The following is a 17,385-nucleotide window of genomic DNA, read 5'->3' as shown; positions in this document are numbered from 1 at the left end:
GAACATAGCCACACTTAACAAAGACCATGGCATAGTCTCTACTGTTTCTGTCACTTTGTTTCTTTAGTAACTAAAAAGTTACTAAAAAGAGTATCTGTAGCATCCCTAGTATGTTTTATGTTTATGAAAAGTGTTTTGTGTCAGTATTGTATGCGAGACTTCACAAAAGAAACTGGCACCAAGGGATATTAAAGAATAGAATATAGATGGCTGCTAGTTTTGGTCTTCAGTTTATTTGTACTTAAAGGACTCAAAAAGGCATTAATATTTACACTCTGAAAAAAGAAGTGTTTTTGGACTAACTTGGATTTCAGAAAACTGTAACAAATTTGCTACTTTGGATATGGGGAAAGTATAACAAATCCTTAGTCTCCTTCACAAGGGGTTCTTGAATTAAAAATTATTTAATACTAACATCAAAGGAAGGAAGAATGAATACCAAAATCTTTTGAGTTAGGTCTAATAGTTTTAAAGGTATCAGAAGTTTGTCCTGGAAAATATTTATGGGTTTGTTTTTTAGAAGTCAGGTGGAGAACTGAGGCAATCATTCCAGATACTTAAGGCCCTCACACTATCAGGAAATAATTTTTAATTTTTGGAAAAGCGCAGGAAGGGATGAGGGGTAGGAAAGAGGGGGGAGAGGACTTTAACCGAATGCTTTTTATTAACTATCTTGGATTTAATAATTAAAATGCTTCAGTTCTCCACCTGACTTAGGGTTAAGGATTCTTACTTCTAGCAAATACGTTATTTAAACCATTTTGGGGTTTTATTCATAGAACAGCCGACCAGTTTCTGAAGCGGTCCTTAGAAATGAGAGAGCGAGTTCTAGGACCAGATCACCCAGACTGTGCCCAGTCTTTAAATAATCTGGCAGCTCTGTGCAATGAAAAGAAACAGTATGATAAAGCAGAAGAGCTTTACGAAAGAGCTTTAGACATTCGGAGACGAGCATTAGCTCCTGATCACCCTTCTTTGGCCTATACAGTGAAGCACCTTGCAATCTTATATAAGAAAATGGTAAGTAATCCTTGACATGCTTACATGTGTTTTATAACATACCAATTAAGCCATAATTACTGGCAGCAAAATAATTTGTCTCCTGATGGATAGATTATTTTCTCTGAGCTTTTCAATCATGATTAATTTTTTTTAACAAATAGCTGAGTGGGGCGCCTGGGTGGCACAGTCGGTTAAGCGTCCGACTTCAGCTCAGGTCACGATCTCGCGGTCCGTGAGTTCGAGCCCCGCGTCGGGCTCTGGGCTGATGGCTCAGAGCCTGGAGCCTGCTTCCGATTCTGTGTCTCCCTCTCTCTCTGCCCCTCCCCCATTCATGCTCTGTCTCTCTCTGTCTCAAAAATAAATAAACGTTAAAAAAAAACAAAAACAAATAGCTGAGTAAAACATTAAAAAATATTATATCAGACTTAACTAAATTAAGGTACCAGTCTGGTTTTGTTAAAATACATTCCAAATACAAATGCATTTATCAGCATTCTAATTGGATGGAACTTACATTTCAGAAGTTCTAAAATTCAACCATGATTAAGTTTCCTGTGTTAAGCAGCCATAAACATAACAAATCACCCAGTTGTCAGAGGTGAAGGAGGAATCTTTGTAGGTGATTAAGTGACCATTTAAATTTCACTGTTTCTTTTCTTTGCCTGCAATGAAATGTAACCATTTTTTGCCATAGCAATCTAGCCTGAGATACTTGGAGTTTTTGTAGCTGTCCCCCCCCCCCCAAAAAAAAAGCCAAAGAGGTCCACTTTCACTTTATTTAGTGCAGTTATAGAGCTGTGTAGACAAGGTCTTTAGACCTTGTGGGACCCTTGCTGGTCAACCTGGCACTGAATTGATGATTTAGTAAGAATGATGATGCATTGTTGCTATTTCTGCGCAACTTTCAAGTGAAAAAGAAACAATTAGGAAAACCTGGAAGGGAGTTGGTGGAAAATGAGATTTTATTTTGATGCCAAATCTAAATTGTATACAGTAGCAGACATATTTTCCCGGTATTTTTACGTCACCGGGAACTTAGTGGTAATGGGTGATCTTTATAAAAGGGCTTTTTGAATTATCAAAGAAAATGTTTTTATATTCAGTGTGGCTTTACTTCATTAGATTTCAGTTATCTATCTATGAACTTAACCATTAAAGTGGGAGAAAATGCTTCTGAAATTTTTTTTCCCTCAAAATTACTTAATAGAGAATTTTATTTATGGGAAAAAGCTCTGATCAGATAGTATTTATTGTTTTAATATTTTTGTTAGATTTCACTTTTGTTTTTTAGGGGAAACTTGACAAAGCTGTACCTTTGTATGAGCTAGCTGTTGAAATTCGACAGAAATCTTTTGGCCCAAAGCACCCTAGTGTAGCTACTGCCCTGGTGAACTTAGCTGTTCTCTATAGCCAAATGGTAAGTTCCTACATATTAACTCTTTATGAATGGTTTTAAGGTATGAAATATAGATAAATATGAATTAGCTGTGACACAGTAGCAGTAATTAAAGGAAATTTAAGATTGCTAATGCTTCCTTTAGGGACGCCTAGGTGGCTCAGTTGATTAAACATCTGACTCTTGATTTCGACTCAGGTCATAATCTCACAGTTTGAGTTCAAGCCCCACATTGGGCTCTGCACTTACAGTGAGAACCCTGCTAGGGATTCTCTCTCTCCCTCTCTCTCTGTCCCCTCTCCCACTCATGCACTCTCTGCCAAAATAAATAAACTTAAAAAAAAAAAAAAAAGATTACTAATGCTTTCTTTAGTACTTGGGAAATTATTGAAGTTATATTTGTAAAACAGTCCCTTCCTTTTAGCGTAAAACACCTACTGAGTGCTTAGTTCATTGCATAAGCTTGGTTTTTAAATTCTGGAGATTCTGTACATCTCTATATCTAATATTGTCTTTAAGCTGTGGCATTTGTCTATGATAGGTGAAAAGCAGGTGTTGTACTCACAGGGCAATAAATAGGTTTTTGCTTATATTTTTGGATTCAGGTCAATGGTCACCAAGATAGGTCTAAAACTTAGGTTTCTGACTTTCTAGTATACTGCTTCTACCATTATGTTTAATAAATCTTTTCTATCCACATCCTGTGGGAGGTTATTAACCTTTTTAGAGGTGCTTACCCAAGTATATCAGCTTAGTCTAGAATATGTTAATAGTAAGTTCAGCAATTCCATGTGTTCAAGTGAGTGTTGTTACTTTTTTTTAATAAGAAAAAACATATCGAAGCCTTGCCATTATATGAAAGAGCATTAAAGATTTATGAAGACAGCCTGGGTCGGATGCATCCTCGAGTTGGAGAAACATTAAAAAATTTAGCTGTGCTTAGGTAAGAATTTTTTCAGCTTCCTGATAACAGCCAAACTCCATTTTAGAACAGCTTTGAGTCATCATAGAACAAAACAGAATATTTGGTGCTGATTGTTTTTCCTTGGACTCAAGGGGGTAAAGGGGCTGTTTGGGGTTGATTTACTTCAAGATACTAAAGTAAAGAAGTATCCAGAAGTGAAATGAAGGCTGCATAATCTCTGTTGTAGACGAATGTATCAGGTAAGTAGTGAAAGATGGTTTACATTTGCAGCTAACAAGCTCTGGGGGTAATATGGGCAATTTGCTGTCCTCAAAACGAATTTACCATTAAGTGCATGTTGATTTTGCTTTTTCTGTGTTTGTGTATCTCAAGATGCGGAGACTTCCCTTAGCAATTTCACTGCATCCATTACAACATGGTCTCTCTGGTGTCTATATGAGGCACTGAGATATACTTTAGCAGTTCAGATAGAAAGGAGAGTTTGGGTATTATTTTACTAGTCAGCCTGAGCGCATGCACTGGAAATAGAAGGGAGAAAGGAAGTATTCACAGCTTGTTATTCTGTATCCTGTAAGGTCATTTCAAGTTGTTAAGAGGTTATATTCTCATTTCAACAATTTTTTCTCACAAAGCTATGAAGAAGGGGATTTTGAAAAAGCTGCTGAACTATACAAAAGGGCGATGGAAATAAAAGAAGCAGAAACATCACTTTTGGGTGGAAAAGCTCCTTCCCGACATTCATCAAGTGGAGACACATTTAGCTTAAAAACAACCCATTCTCCTAATGTCTTCCTTCATCAGGGACCAAGGTAATGGCAATTACAATTCATTGCAAATGCACTTTCGGACAAAATAATTAAGAAACATTTGGAACATTAGAATTTAAAACATTAAAAAAATGTTAATTTATTTTTACTTTGTGTAATTTGATATTTGCATGAAATTGCATTGGACTACATTGAGGTTTCAGTCATGATTGTGTCAGTGTATGCTGTTTAAAATAACTAACTTTGCTATCGTATGGGACCAATGGATGTGGACACCTTAGAATCCTAAAATGATATGAAGAATTGATCATGAAGAGTGGACTGGTCTGTTCAACAAGAGCTGGAAGAGCAGTAAAGACAAGGAGTTCAATTCCATAATTCTTTCATCTCTCAGAGCTGCTCTGGCCTCACCATTCCTGGTCATGCTTTTCAGCAGTAGCCTGGCCTGATTCTCTACCTCGAAGAAGTTTCAAAGAATAAAGGGACAATGTTTATGAAAGGTTTGAATTATCTTCTGTAAAATGAACTAGTAACAGTTGTCTCTGCTACCTTTTTAAAAATTCTACCTTTTCCATGAGCAGACTGGGCCAGGCCTAGTCTACATTGTTCTGCTGTGTTACATGTACCTGCATAATCTGAAGCCATTAATGCAGTAACAAGTCAAGCTGTTAGCATTCCTTGACCTTCCCCAAGTTAGAGACATGACAGTCTCTTCTTTCTTAAATGGCCTAAATTGATCTCATTTATCTCAAACTCAGATTAGTCTGTTCTGTATTGAAAAATGAAATATTTTACAGGTTTTATAAATGTTGCCACATTTTGGTTAAAACCATTTATGTATTTATATATAATAAAATCTTTAATTTTAATACTTGTAAGATTCCAACATATTATAAAGGTGAAAGATGTAATAGCTATACTTCACTGTCTTAAAATAAAAGTGCAGGGCACCTGGGTGGCTCAGTTGGTTGAGTGTCTGACTCTTGATTTCAGCTTAGGTCATGATCTCATCAGTTCATGAGTTCAAGCCCCACATTGGGTCCATGCACTGACATTGCAGAGCCTGCTTGGGATTCTCTTTCTCCCTGCCCCTCCTATGCACAGAGGGCTCTCTCTCTAACCTTTTTTTTTTTTTTTTTAAGGGAAATTTAAAAATAAAAGTACAATTTCAAGTTTTCTTTTTACCACTCCATTTTATACCAAATTGAGTTTTGGTGACTTTATAAGGTTTTGGTTAATGTTCTGTAAGGCTTGGCTATGCACAGGATGGTCCATGAACCAGAATCATCAGTACTAGCTGGGAGCTGATGAAAAATTAAGACTCTAGAGGTTCTCCTCAGACCTACTGAATCAAAATCTGCAGTTTGGCTAGATCCCCAGGTGATTCATATGCACCTAAGTTTGACAAGCAATGGTCTGATTCTAAGTCACTATAGCTGTGATTTAGAAGAAATTGGGCAAGATCTTATAATGAGCCTCCTTCTCCCCCTTTTGTGAGAAGTTCAAAAGGAAAAAAGATAAAACACGACCATAACACATCTTAATTAAATTCACAAATTACCATACACTCATTTCAGAATTAAGCTTTTAGAGTTTAAAATTTGATTATCTTGGGGCACCTGGATGGCTCAGTTGGTTAAGTGTCAGACTCCTAATTTCTACTCAGGTCATGGTCTCATGGTTCATGGTCTCAAGCCCTGTGTCAGGCTCTGTGCTGGGAGTATGGAGCCTGCTTGGGATTCTCTCTCTGCCTTTCCCTGCTCTTTCTCTCTCTCTCTCTCAAAATTAAATTTTTTTTAATCTATAAAAAAATAAAATGTAATTATCAATAGCTAGTAATTTAAAACATTATAAGTAGTAATATTAAGTTTAATGCCTTAAAAAAACTACTTTGTGGGATACCTGAGTGGCTCAGTTGGCTAAGTGTCTGACTTCAGCTCATGTCATGATCTCAAGGTTTGTGGGTTCAAGCCCCATATTGGGGCCTGCTTCAGATTCTGTGTGTCCCTGCTCTCTGCCCCTCCCCTACTTGCAGTCTCTCTCAAAAATGAATAAACATTAAAAAAATTTTTTTAAACTGCTTTTGGAAATAATCTGAGATTAATATTCTAGAAGAACCATGAAAAAAGTAAAAACCAGCAAAAGAATGATATGCATTTATTCTTTGTTCCTACATAATTTGGACTTGAAAACCTTAAGTGGAAACATAATTTATTAAAAGTGACTTGTGGTAAAAACTCATTAATTACAGTTGGGGCTTCAGGACTCCATATATTTCAAGAGATTTAAGTTTAAATATACTTTTGAAAGCTGTATTTTGATCTTACTACTTCTTGTACTGCCAATTCAAATGTTTCTATGTAAAATGCCTACTTAAGATAAAAATTTGCTGAAACAGACATCTATTTGAGGTTCTCAAATAGAACTATTATGTTTACATTGATATACACCTTCACAATGAAAAAGGTAGCTTTGAAACAACTCAATTATACATCTGAATTGGTAGGAACCAAATAATGGTGGTTATAGTTTTCATTAATACTTTACAGAAAAAAATATGGAAAAAATGTGATTGGGGAGGGTTAAATCTTAATATTCTTAAATGGTTACCACCTTTTTGTGTTGTGTCTGTAGGTATTCAAGGAGTATTTTTATGTGAGGAAACCATAATACATTTTTTTTTTTTACTAAATAAAACATACAAGTAGTACATAAATTAGCCTCCCCATAAACAATGGGGAAGGGAGCTGAATATAATTCTTTTACTATAATTTAAAGCCCTTGTGCTAAGGCAATTTTGGAAGTGTATTTCCTTCTTTCACGTTTCTAGAAACAGTTGTTTTTAGAAATCTGATCAAACACTGGTTTTATTTAGTAACGTAAAACTCAGTGTTGATTAATTTCTCATTATCAGCTCCTGTAAGTTTTCATGGCAAACAGATTATCAAAAGAGCACTCCACATAGCAAAAGGTACCTGTTACCAGATTTTTTTCTGGTAAAATAATCCAGTAACTATTTTTTAATGGAATATATTAAAGAATTATATAACTTAGATCTAAGATTTGATGCAGTATAAAACACCAGCAGTATGAAATCCTATGTTAAGAGCAGAATAAAAGTATGTTCTTGCTATTATACACTATCAAACTATACCATTTTTAAATTATAAGCAAAGCCTTCCCAAATCAGTGTACCAGAGGTTCCAAAGGAATGGGATTATTTTAGAAAGACTTTTCTTTTTTGAAATTCAAAACATCTTGAGTAACTAGAAAAAAACTATTTTACACATGAATTCGCTGATTTTTTTTGAATTGTAAATGACCTACCAAGGCAACATAAATAAGTTTCAAAGCTAGAAGAACTATCCCCCTACTTTCCAAACTTCACTCTAAACATAAGAATTACTATATGATTCTAGAATCTCAAAACAAATATATTGAACAAATTTGATATTTGGGGGTTTCTGAAATCAGTTTTTAGAACTTTATTTTACAAGGGAATACTGCATTTTTCATTTTGTACTAATGTTCTTCCCTAGAAATACAATTTAGATATTACTATCTTCAAAGCAAAAAATCATCAAAATAGTAGCATAGTAACATCCTACTGATAATGGTTACACATGCGCATATATATATATATATATATATTTTTTTTTTGGTCTCCAAACCATTGGGAATTTATTTATCCAAGGCTCTCTAAACTTTCATTATTTGTATGCAACTCCAAAGAAAACCAGTTTATCAATTTATAACTTAGTGATCATAATCAGGGTAACTGATTCTCTCCCACTGAATAAGTACACATCAGTCATTACAGAGGTTTTTTACGTCTCTCTTATGCCCACAATACAGGATAACTAATTATCTAGAGAATCAAATTTAAATGAAGTATTCCGAAGGTAGCCCATACAATGGGTATAATCTAGAGGATCTTAGCTTAAATTCATTCCTTGCTGCTCAAAATAAAGTACAGTGACTCCAGATATATATGTTCCGCAGATGCTATGATTCCTTTTCCTTGGTCAGTGCAGAAATATAATAACTTGTACTTCCTGAAAGTACCTTTTATCTGTTTATCCGTGAAGAAAGTTTCCTTTTATTTGCCTTTGTCTTGTTTTTAATATATAACTTACAGGTTTACAAACTTTTCCAATGACTACATTTCAGCTTGTATTTCTTCAGGTAACATTTGAGAGGATATTTTTATTTTATAGGCTAATTATTTTAAATTCACTGTTGGCCAAGTTAATGGTAGTAGTTTCCTTGTAGAGAGTGATTCTAAACACAATGAGTGGAGGCCTGCTAGCTCTAACCAATAGGTGGTACCCCCTGCCCTGTCTACATTTGAGAACCACATACTACTTTATTGTCCATGGCCTCAGACAACACACCATAAAGAATTACTGGAAAGAAAAGAAACATAGCATATTATTGGTCCATCCTTCCCATCCCTCTCCAAAGGCCAAAACATTTCAGTGGCTAAGTTTTCAAGTTTTCTTAACAGGAATGAAACAGAAGTTTTAGGAAAGTTATTGATTTAGTTGAAGGGAGAAAGTGATAAACGATATAGTATTTTCAAAAAGTGTAACAATTCTGTGAAGATTATGTATCAATTAATGTTGCCCTAAGCTTTGTAAGTTTTTAAGTGATTTTTTTTTAATTGCAAGGACATTTGCTTAAACTCAGGAAATAAAATGTAGGTCAGTCCATTGTCTACATATTCTTCATCTTGGCCATGAGGTCTTCCAAGCTTTCGCCAGAATCTTCCACACTTACTTCAGCTACAGAATCTTCTTGCTATCAAATGAGGGAAACATAGCGAAAAAATAACCGTCTAAAATTCTTGATGCTTAGGAATATATAATCACTAAGTTTACTATGTTCAACTAGTTTACAAAGTAAACTTTCTTTAATAAATATACCTTCTAATTTTTAGGAGAGACAAAGTCTTTTACTTTCCCCACCCATATTTTGATTTACAAGGCAGTAATTTCAGTATTCTTAAGATCTCTACTGAAGGTATTTTTAAATGGTATTATGGCTAAAATTCTCAATATAAAAAATGATATCTTCATTTAATTAAAACCTACTTGCTCCATTAATGAGTCAATATCACTATTTTAGGTCTATGTTTCAAACAGGTGAAAATGTACTGTATATTTCCACATTAACACTGAATACCTCTCTCACACATCTTAACTGCTATAGCATAAAATAACCAAATTAAGAAATACTGTATTGGCACTATAAACTAGGATGAAGAGAAAGAAGGTAAGTAGACATTTTCTCTTATCTGACACTTATGGTAAATCAGCTTTTAGGTGTACCTTTTCAGGAATTGTATATGCCACTGTAATTCCTTCAGGTAAGTCAGGAACTGGACCTGAAGAATTCTTCAGTTCCTCTTCTGAAACCTCAGACACCAACTCAATACCTATAGAGTTAAATGTGATATTATAATAGTTTTCAAGGAAATTTAACAAGCAGTAATTATTCAAAGTTTGTATAATTTAATTATATTTTCTCCCATAAGAGATTATGTTTCATGCTGCCATTTCAATTTATGAAAGAATTCCTACCCCACTCATTGTCTTCATGTATTATCTCTTCCTCTTCTTGAACAACCTCTGGTTTGGGCAGTGCTGCTACCTTTTTCTGTAGAAATCAAACAGTATCAAAGTATTCTTACTCATTCTCAGGCCTCTGAAGCATTAATCAAAAATTCAGACAGGCTTTTTATTTTACCAAAGTAAAAAAGGACTTCAAACAAATTTTTTCTCTTTGGTAGCATAGTGAATTTAATTTCTTACTAACATTTACCCCCTAGAGATACAATAAATAAAAATCCAGAATCCATTTATCTTATTTTTCAAATCTAAGTAATTGTTCTAAAATACTGTCCAAACACTATGACCTCTCATACATTCTGACCAAGTGATGTATACCTTGTATTCTTCCTGCTGTTTCCTGCAATTTCTGTCATCACACTGAGGATTTGGCTTCATGGACATAGTAGGGAAAAAGTCCTGCATTGCATTATATCCAAGGTAAAAACTAACAGTACCAAAATTTAACAAAAACCTAGAAAAGCAAATCAAAGTACACTTAGATAAAGAAACAAACCATAAAAGAACCGAATTTTTAAAAATTGATCTTTAAGTACTTAATGGTTTTTGTGATAAGCAACAGTATTTTAAGTACTGTTGTCAGATTAAAATGTGGAGAAGAATCCCTGAGATTGGTACTACATCTAACTACTTTTTAAAAGTTTTTATATATAACTTACTATAAGGTTAACAATCTTAAATGTACAGCTCAATGAAATTTTCCAAAAGTCTTTACCCATGTAATCACTACCAGATCAAAATATAGAACATTTCCAATATGCCTTAAAGTTCCCTTGTGTTCCCTAACAGTTCTGATTCCTTTTAGAAGCTTACAAAGAGAGAAAAAATCACATACAAAATATAAACAACAAAAGGAAACACATTTGCACTGAGTGTACAAGACAAAAATTGAGCCAATGATATGAAGCAGACAATTCACAGAAAAATGTAAGTGCTCACCCCTTTTCATAAGTAACTGAAAATTAAAATGAAATACCCATTTTTTACCTATCATACTGACAAAGATTAAAAAGTTTGATAACACCCAATGTTATGAACTGGTATGGGCAAAGCAGGTATTCCTACCCTGTGATAGAAATACACAATCCTTCTGAAGGAGAAATTTAGTAGTATCTGTCAAAATAAATATTGCATAAACTCAGAAATTCCACTTCTAAAAATTCATATCTACAAAAACCTAACTTAGAGATATATGTAAGGTGCGATTTGCAGCATTGTTAATAGCAGCAAAAAAATCTGTAGGTAGCTTAAATGTCCATCCATAGGGGGCTGGCTAAATAGGACATGTCCTTAAGAAAATAGTTTGTAGCTATGATTTTTTTTTTTTTTTGAACATACTATAAAATATTTTGTTTGGATAGGGCCTACTGAAGTTTGTACAAGCTATTGCTCTTACATAAAATAGCCCTCAACAGTTGCCTTGAAAGTTCTTAGGTATGCTTTTTGCAATTTCTCTGCTGGTAGCTGACACTTCTGATATCAGGATACCTCCCTGTATCATGTTGCAATTTGTTCTTATACCGGAAGGCATGAAACATAACTAAGCTTATTAAAGTTGTAAAGTGAGAAAAAAATGGTCTGAGGAAAGGAACACCTAAAGGCTTTCTCCTTTTAATAAAATGTGAGTTGACATTAATAAAACTCTTTTACATTCATTTTAGCTGCAAAGGAACCTTTGTCCTTTTTCACTATAGTTTAGATGGTGTGGTTGTGAATATCTTTTTTTTCAGAGAGCAGAGGTATTATCCTTTTAATATTTAATCACATTCATATTATTTTTAGTAAGAGTTAAGTAAAGAAATGTGTTTATGTTCTTTGGTCAAACCTGCAGAGATTTAAATCGTTTGGTTAATATTTCATAAACAAACACACCAGTACTACTGTACCATTTAACAAGAGCTATTCTAAATGCAGAGTAACACACATGTATGTATATTATTATGTATGTTTATATTTAAATTAGATATACTAATATATGTAAATTCAAAGTATATATATATTATACATATATAAAAACCATATGCTGGATTTTAAGAAACTATATACTTAGATGGTAATTCCAATATTTGAAATGCTTTATGAAATATATTTCTATCAAAAGCAAACAAAACTATTCAGAAAAATTTGCCTGCACTCACTTCAACACATTTTGTACCAAGATCCCAGCAACCACTCCCATAGTGGTAGGAAGACTGGCTGCACAAACACCTTCTCGTTTCAGAGTCTTTTCATCAATATTTGCAGCAACCACAAGTGGGGGAGCACACTACATGAAAAATAAAGAAAATATATTTCAAAATGAAAGGGAAAAAGTAAGCAGGTTCAAAATAGTATTCCATCACGTTCAAAGTTTTTATTCCTTGAATTATAATACATTTTCAATACTTTAGTTAATAAGCCAAAATGAATCATGTATACCGCAAAACAAGCAGATTCTCCAGGAATTATGAGCTGTATATGCCCTGAAACTGCATTTTCACTGACCCCAGACTCCATCCATGTTTGTCCAAGTTCATTACAAGCCTTAGTAGAAACAGATGAAAACAACAAAAAAAACAAGAATTAATTTATCAAAAGTTATTTCATGAAAAACTGGAGCTTAACTAAATGATTACCAAAGGGTGTTTTAAATTTTCAAAAGAGGAAAGTTATCAATAATGGAATTCCTTGGCAACTGCCATTCTCTATTTAAAAAGTAAACTGGGGACACCTCGATTCCTCAGTGGGTTGAGCATCCAACTCTTAGTTTCAGTTCAGGTCATGATTCCAGGGTCGTGGGATTGAGCTCCATCTCAGGCTTCATGCTGAGCACTGAATGGAGCCTTAAGATATTCTCTCTCTCTTTCTGTCTCTCTCTCTGTCTCTCTGTCTCTCTCTCTCTCTCCCCCTTTGCCCACCCCACCTCCACTCTAAATTTTTAAAACATTTTTTTAAAAAGTAAACTGACAACATTCAAGTAAGCAGCCAATAAATATTTAATTAAATTGAGTGATTAAGTTTATTGTATTTCTGATTGTAAAAATTCATTTTTCTAAAATAATTTCAGCAACAAAAAACTGCAAAATACCTTCTGAAAAGCTGAAACCACAGTAATTCCAAAGAATTGTTTTATTTCTGAGAAACAAGGTTTGTAAGCAATGTATATGCATTTATATCTTAAAAAATAAAGTAAAATATTAAAACCAATGCTAACATAGAATAACATATTTTAAGATAGTCATTTATTTTAAAAATTGTACATCAGAAGTATCTACTATTTATAGTTTCCTCTACTGGCATAATAAAGAATAGGATACTGAAACATAAGCCACACCAGCAAAGCTAGAGACGCCCCACAACTATTAGAATAAAACTTTTTTAAATGTCTATTTTATTTTCAGAGAGAGAGAAAGAGGACGAGCAAAGGAGGGGCAGAGGATGCTAAGCAGACTTCACTGTCAGCATGGAGTCTGACATGGGGCTCAAACTCATACACCGCGAGATCATGACCTGAGCTGAAATCGAGAGTGGACACTCAACCAACTGAGCCACCTAGGCACACTAGAAAGAATAAATTTTAAAAGTAGGCTAAGAGAACATTAAAAATTAATGAAACACATTATAAAAGGGTTTAAATACAGAACTATACAAGAAAACAGATGAATGAGTATAACATCTTATACAATAGGAATACTCACTGTATTTATTGTCATTCGAGCTTCAAAATTGTCCACACAGCTAAGAACTAGGTCAACGGGTTTTCCCTCTTCTAATCCACCATTACTAGGTAAAGAATATAAATTTTATTTGGGGAGGAAAAAGAAATCAGGACACAAAATACACTCTAATTTGTTTAGTCATACATTTATGCTTTCAGTAAATGTTTGAGTACAGTTAAGGCATAGTATTTAATGTTAAAGATCCAGTATGTATTGAGTAATATGTATATAACATCAATGATACTACAGTGCTTCTCACAGAAGACACAAGAAGTATAAAGTCTGTTCACAAAAGTTACCATTTCCCCATCAGCTTTCATAGACTTTTATTCCTTTTTCACTCCAAATGTAAATGTAATAAAAATTGAATACAATTCAGTATCTCAGTGTTGTTACAATCTGGAGAAAACCACCTTCACATAGAACAATCTGGAGAAAACCACCTTCACATAGAACACAGAACTTATAGTTGAGGATCCCTGGTTATAACACCATAAAACAGAGTTTTTGATTTTTGATTTTTAATTGTTGTTACTATTGTCTTTTGGACAGTATTTTTACTGAGTTACTAACACAAAAATTAACTACTTTAAAAACAAAAATATATATCAAATCTACCAACTCGCTGAATTAAACATCAGATTTTTTTTATTAAAAAACTTTTTTTTAATGTTTACTTATTTTTGAAAGACAGAACCCAAGCAGGGGAGGGGCAAAGAGAGAGCGAGACACAGAATCTGAAAGAGGCTCCAGGCTCTGAGCTGTCAGCACAGAGCCCCACATGGGGCTCGAACTTATGAACCATGAGATCATGACCTGAGCCAAAGTCAGATGCTTAACTAACTGAGCCTCTCAGGTGCCCCAAATCAGTGGTTTTCTAATAATACTTGTTTAACTGAGCTGGACACTGCAAAATATTCATAGTAAAATTTTACCTTATTCTATCCATGAAATGTTGAAAGTTTTCTACTGTGGTTATATTGTAGTTGTGTACTTCAAAAAGAACATCTGGATTAATGTTCCTAAGAGGGGAAAAAGGGAATGATTATAAAAACTACTAGTAGGAATATTAAGAGAAAACAGGAAAAAGAACTGAAAAAGCTAAAGATCATGTAACAGAGGTAAGAAAAATGGAATTCAAGCTATTCAAAGAAAATCTAGAGTCCTCTTCTACCTCTTGTGCCCCACTCCAAGGAGAAGACTACATTCAAAACATGTTGACTGCAGGATTACAGAAATGTTCCCACCATCTATGTGCTGGGAATTAAGCCTTTAACACCTAGGTGAGCTATAGCTTAGCCTGACAAAAGAACTTCTTTGTTCCTTAATTCAGTGAAAGACGTTTGGGTTCACAAAGAAACTTCCTAGAATAAGGATTGGCAAAGTATGGCCCTGGGCCCAAGTATGACCTGCCACCTGTTTTTGTTTTTCCGAGGTCTGCAAGCTAAGAACGGTTTTTACATTTTTAAATGGTGGCAGGAGAAAAAGAACAGAACGATATTTCATAACATGCTAAAATTACACAGAATTTAAACTTAAGAGTCCATAAACAAAGTTTTATTGGAGCACAGCCACGTTCATTCATTTTTGTATTGCCTATAGCAGCTATCACACTACAACTACATGACTTGAGGGCAGTTTCATAGTGGGCCCTCAAAGCCTACAATATTTACTATCTAGCCCTATCTGAAAAAGGTTGCCAACACAGTATCAAGAGGTAAGAGAATTGATGTGAAACCTGCATTTCTGTAAAGAAAAATTCATGCATTAGGTTAACTTATACAAAATATGCAAACTAAGATGTCACTAAAGATGTCTTTAATCACTATTCCATTTACCTCAAAGTATATTCTGCTGCTTGAACTTTACTTAATCCTGCTTGATGAGGTTGGAAGAAAAGTCTATTCATATTGGCCAGTTCCACCTTGTCATAGTCAAAGAGTAGCAACTAAAATGAAAATAGTGGTATTTTGATGAAAAACATACCAAGAAATAAACTACAAATAACAAAGAATAAATTAGTGGACTTTACATTTGATGGGTTTAACAGAAATAATACCAGCTAACTCTAAAATACTAGGTGCCATATATTAACTCATTTAATGCTCCCATGACTTAAGTATATGGGGACTTTAATTCTCCTTTATAAATGAAACAACTACAGCACATGTTCAAAAACCTCATTCAGCTAATATAGGCAGAAATGCAATTTAAATTCAGGCATTCTCAATCCAGCATCTGCACCCTAACATTTACTGCCTCTCCAAATGATCCACTGAGAAATTAATGTTTATTCCATTTCATTCCAATTGTTTACTAAAGGCCAAGAACACATTAGATGAATTAAATTTTAAAATAAGATAAAAACAGGGGCGCCTGGGTGGCTCAGTCAGTTGAGTGTCTGACTTTGGCTCAGGTCATGATCTCGCAGTCTGTGAGTTAGAGCCCAACGTCGGGCTCTGCACTGACAGCTTAGAGCCTGGAGCCTGTTTCGGATTCTGTATCTCCCTCTTTCTCTGCCCCTCCCCTGCTCATCCTCTGTCAAAAATAAATAAAACATTAAAAAAATAAAATAAGATAAAAACAAATGCCATAATTTAAAACTATAGTATAACATGACTCCTTTTGTGACTATGACACCATACATACCCACAGCTAAAACATTACTCCAAAGTATATTTAGGCATGACAACATTTCACATACACACACACACACACACACACACACACACACACACCCCTTTTTAAAGATCCCATTTCCTATCAGTAAGAACAGGTTGCACCCAAAGATTTCTAAGGTCCCTTTCTTAATCTAAAATCCTGTGACTTCTTAACACAATTCTCAGCATCCTAAATTTAATAACAAAAACAAAAATGGGGAGAAGGGCAGGGCAAGCATAGATGCAAGGGCTACAGCAGTGGTTAAGGGGGACTGTGGCTTGTGGTGCAACTGTCCTATGCATGGCTAAAATTACAAAAAAAAAAAAAAAGAAGGGGGGGATCTTATTAACAAAATTAACTCATCCCGCAGAACATCTAGGTAACCCTTAGTATCTTGCTAGAAAATATACCACCTCTGTCCCCTGTGGTAATTTTCTGACCCGACTTAAGAGTCTCCAAAATAAAGTTTATTTTAGCTCATTCAACAATATTTATTCGGTCAGGCCAAGTATTAAATTTTACTCTTCAGCCTTGTAGCTGGCTTATAAGGTGCAGGAAATCCCAAATTTGGGGTTAGGAGGTGTGAGTTGTAGCTCTGTCACTAATAAGCTCTTATAATGGATAAGTCACTCACATTTTAGGCCTGTATCTTCAATAAAGCAGCTAATCTAGATCTGATGGTCCAAGGCACCACAAAGACTCCAGAAACTTTCAGGGGTGAGAAGTGGGCTCTAAGTCTCCAATTCTCCACTTCCCTACTTCACCCCACGAATTAGCTTCTTGTTTATCTGTTTTACATACTGAAAAAAGAGTTCTGAAACTTACCTATGTACATCCTTAACTTACAAACTTGAGAGTACACTGGCATCATTTAAAAAATACTGATGTCTGGGTCCCATCCCCAGAAATTCTGATTCTATTCCAGTTTGGACGTCAAAAGTTTGAACTTCCCAGGGGATTCCAATTACAGCAATATTTGATAACTACTGTTCTAGATCCTGGCTACTCAAAACGTGGCCTGTGCAAGCAGCATCAGCAGCACCTGGAGCTCGTCAGAAATACAGGAGCACTGTCCCAACTTTAACATGCATGTGGATCATCTGGAGATTTGTTAAAATAACAGATTCTGATTCATCATATCTGGAAGGGTCTGGAAGTCTTTGTTTCTAACAAACTCCCAGGTGATGCTGATGCTACTAATTTGGACATCAGACTGAGTAGCAAGGATCTAGCAGTTCTTTTTTTTTTTAAGTTTGTTTATTTCAAGCGAGCGAGCGAGCGAGAGAGAGAGCGCAGCATGAGCCAG

At 34.7% G+C, this 17,385-nt stretch overlaps 2 protein-coding genes across 8 annotated transcripts in view; one reads left to right on the top strand and one right to left on the bottom strand.

The window, feature by feature from the left end:
- The window catches only part of NPHP3 (nephrocystin 3), a 44,810-nt gene extending 39,757 nt beyond the window's left edge, over positions 1 to 5,053 (top strand). Inside the window, exons 24-27 of one of the 4 annotated variants that reach the window (XR_005792059.1) lie at positions 780 to 1,020; positions 2,294 to 2,419; positions 3,226 to 3,562; positions 3,956 to 4,066. Coding sequence is in view for 3 of the 4 variants with exons in the window: in XM_040480206.1 (XP_040336140.1) it covers positions 780 to 1,020; positions 2,294 to 2,419; positions 3,226 to 3,341; positions 3,956 to 4,136 (664 nt within the window). In the remaining variant the exon portion in view is untranslated. Of the gene's footprint in view, positions 1 to 779; positions 1,021 to 2,273; positions 2,420 to 3,225; positions 3,563 to 3,955 lie in introns of those variants that run through there. The other 3 variants (XM_040480206.1, XM_040480207.1, XM_040480208.1) reach the window with 3 other exon arrangements.
- Positions 5,054 to 6,230: 1,177 nt separating this feature from the next.
- The window catches only part of UBA5 (ubiquitin like modifier activating enzyme 5), a 16,351-nt gene continuing 5,196 nt past the window's right edge, over positions 6,231 to 17,385 (bottom strand). For 2 of the 4 annotated variants that reach the window (XM_040480204.1, XM_040480203.1), the window contains exons 2-10: positions 15,257 to 15,366; positions 14,354 to 14,440; positions 13,398 to 13,482; positions 12,139 to 12,243; positions 11,859 to 11,986; positions 10,039 to 10,174; positions 9,673 to 9,748; positions 9,421 to 9,527; positions 6,231 to 8,890 (exon numbers count right to left, since the gene is read on the bottom strand). In XM_040480204.1, coding sequence (XP_040336138.1) covers positions 8,807 to 8,890; positions 9,421 to 9,527; positions 9,673 to 9,748; positions 10,039 to 10,174; positions 11,859 to 11,986; positions 12,139 to 12,243; positions 13,398 to 13,482; positions 14,354 to 14,440; positions 15,257 to 15,327 — 879 coding nt within the window. In that variant the 5' untranslated portion in view covers positions 15,328 to 15,366 and the 3' untranslated portion in view covers positions 6,231 to 8,806. The remainder of the gene's footprint in view (positions 8,891 to 9,420; positions 9,528 to 9,672; positions 9,749 to 10,038; positions 10,175 to 11,858; positions 11,987 to 12,138; positions 12,244 to 13,397; positions 13,483 to 14,353; positions 14,441 to 15,256; positions 15,367 to 17,385) is intronic. The other 2 variants (XM_040480200.1, XM_040480201.1) reach the window with 1 other exon arrangement.

Source organism: Herpailurus yagouaroundi, unplaced genomic scaffold, assembly GCF_014898765.1.
Source record: "Herpailurus yagouaroundi ecotype Mexico unplaced genomic scaffold, PumYag 159, whole genome shotgun sequence".
Taxonomy (NCBI): domain Eukaryota; kingdom Metazoa; phylum Chordata; class Mammalia; order Carnivora; family Felidae; genus Herpailurus; species Herpailurus yagouaroundi.
Note: the sequence above shows the minus strand (reverse complement) of the source record. Positions and strands in the feature narration are given on the sequence as shown.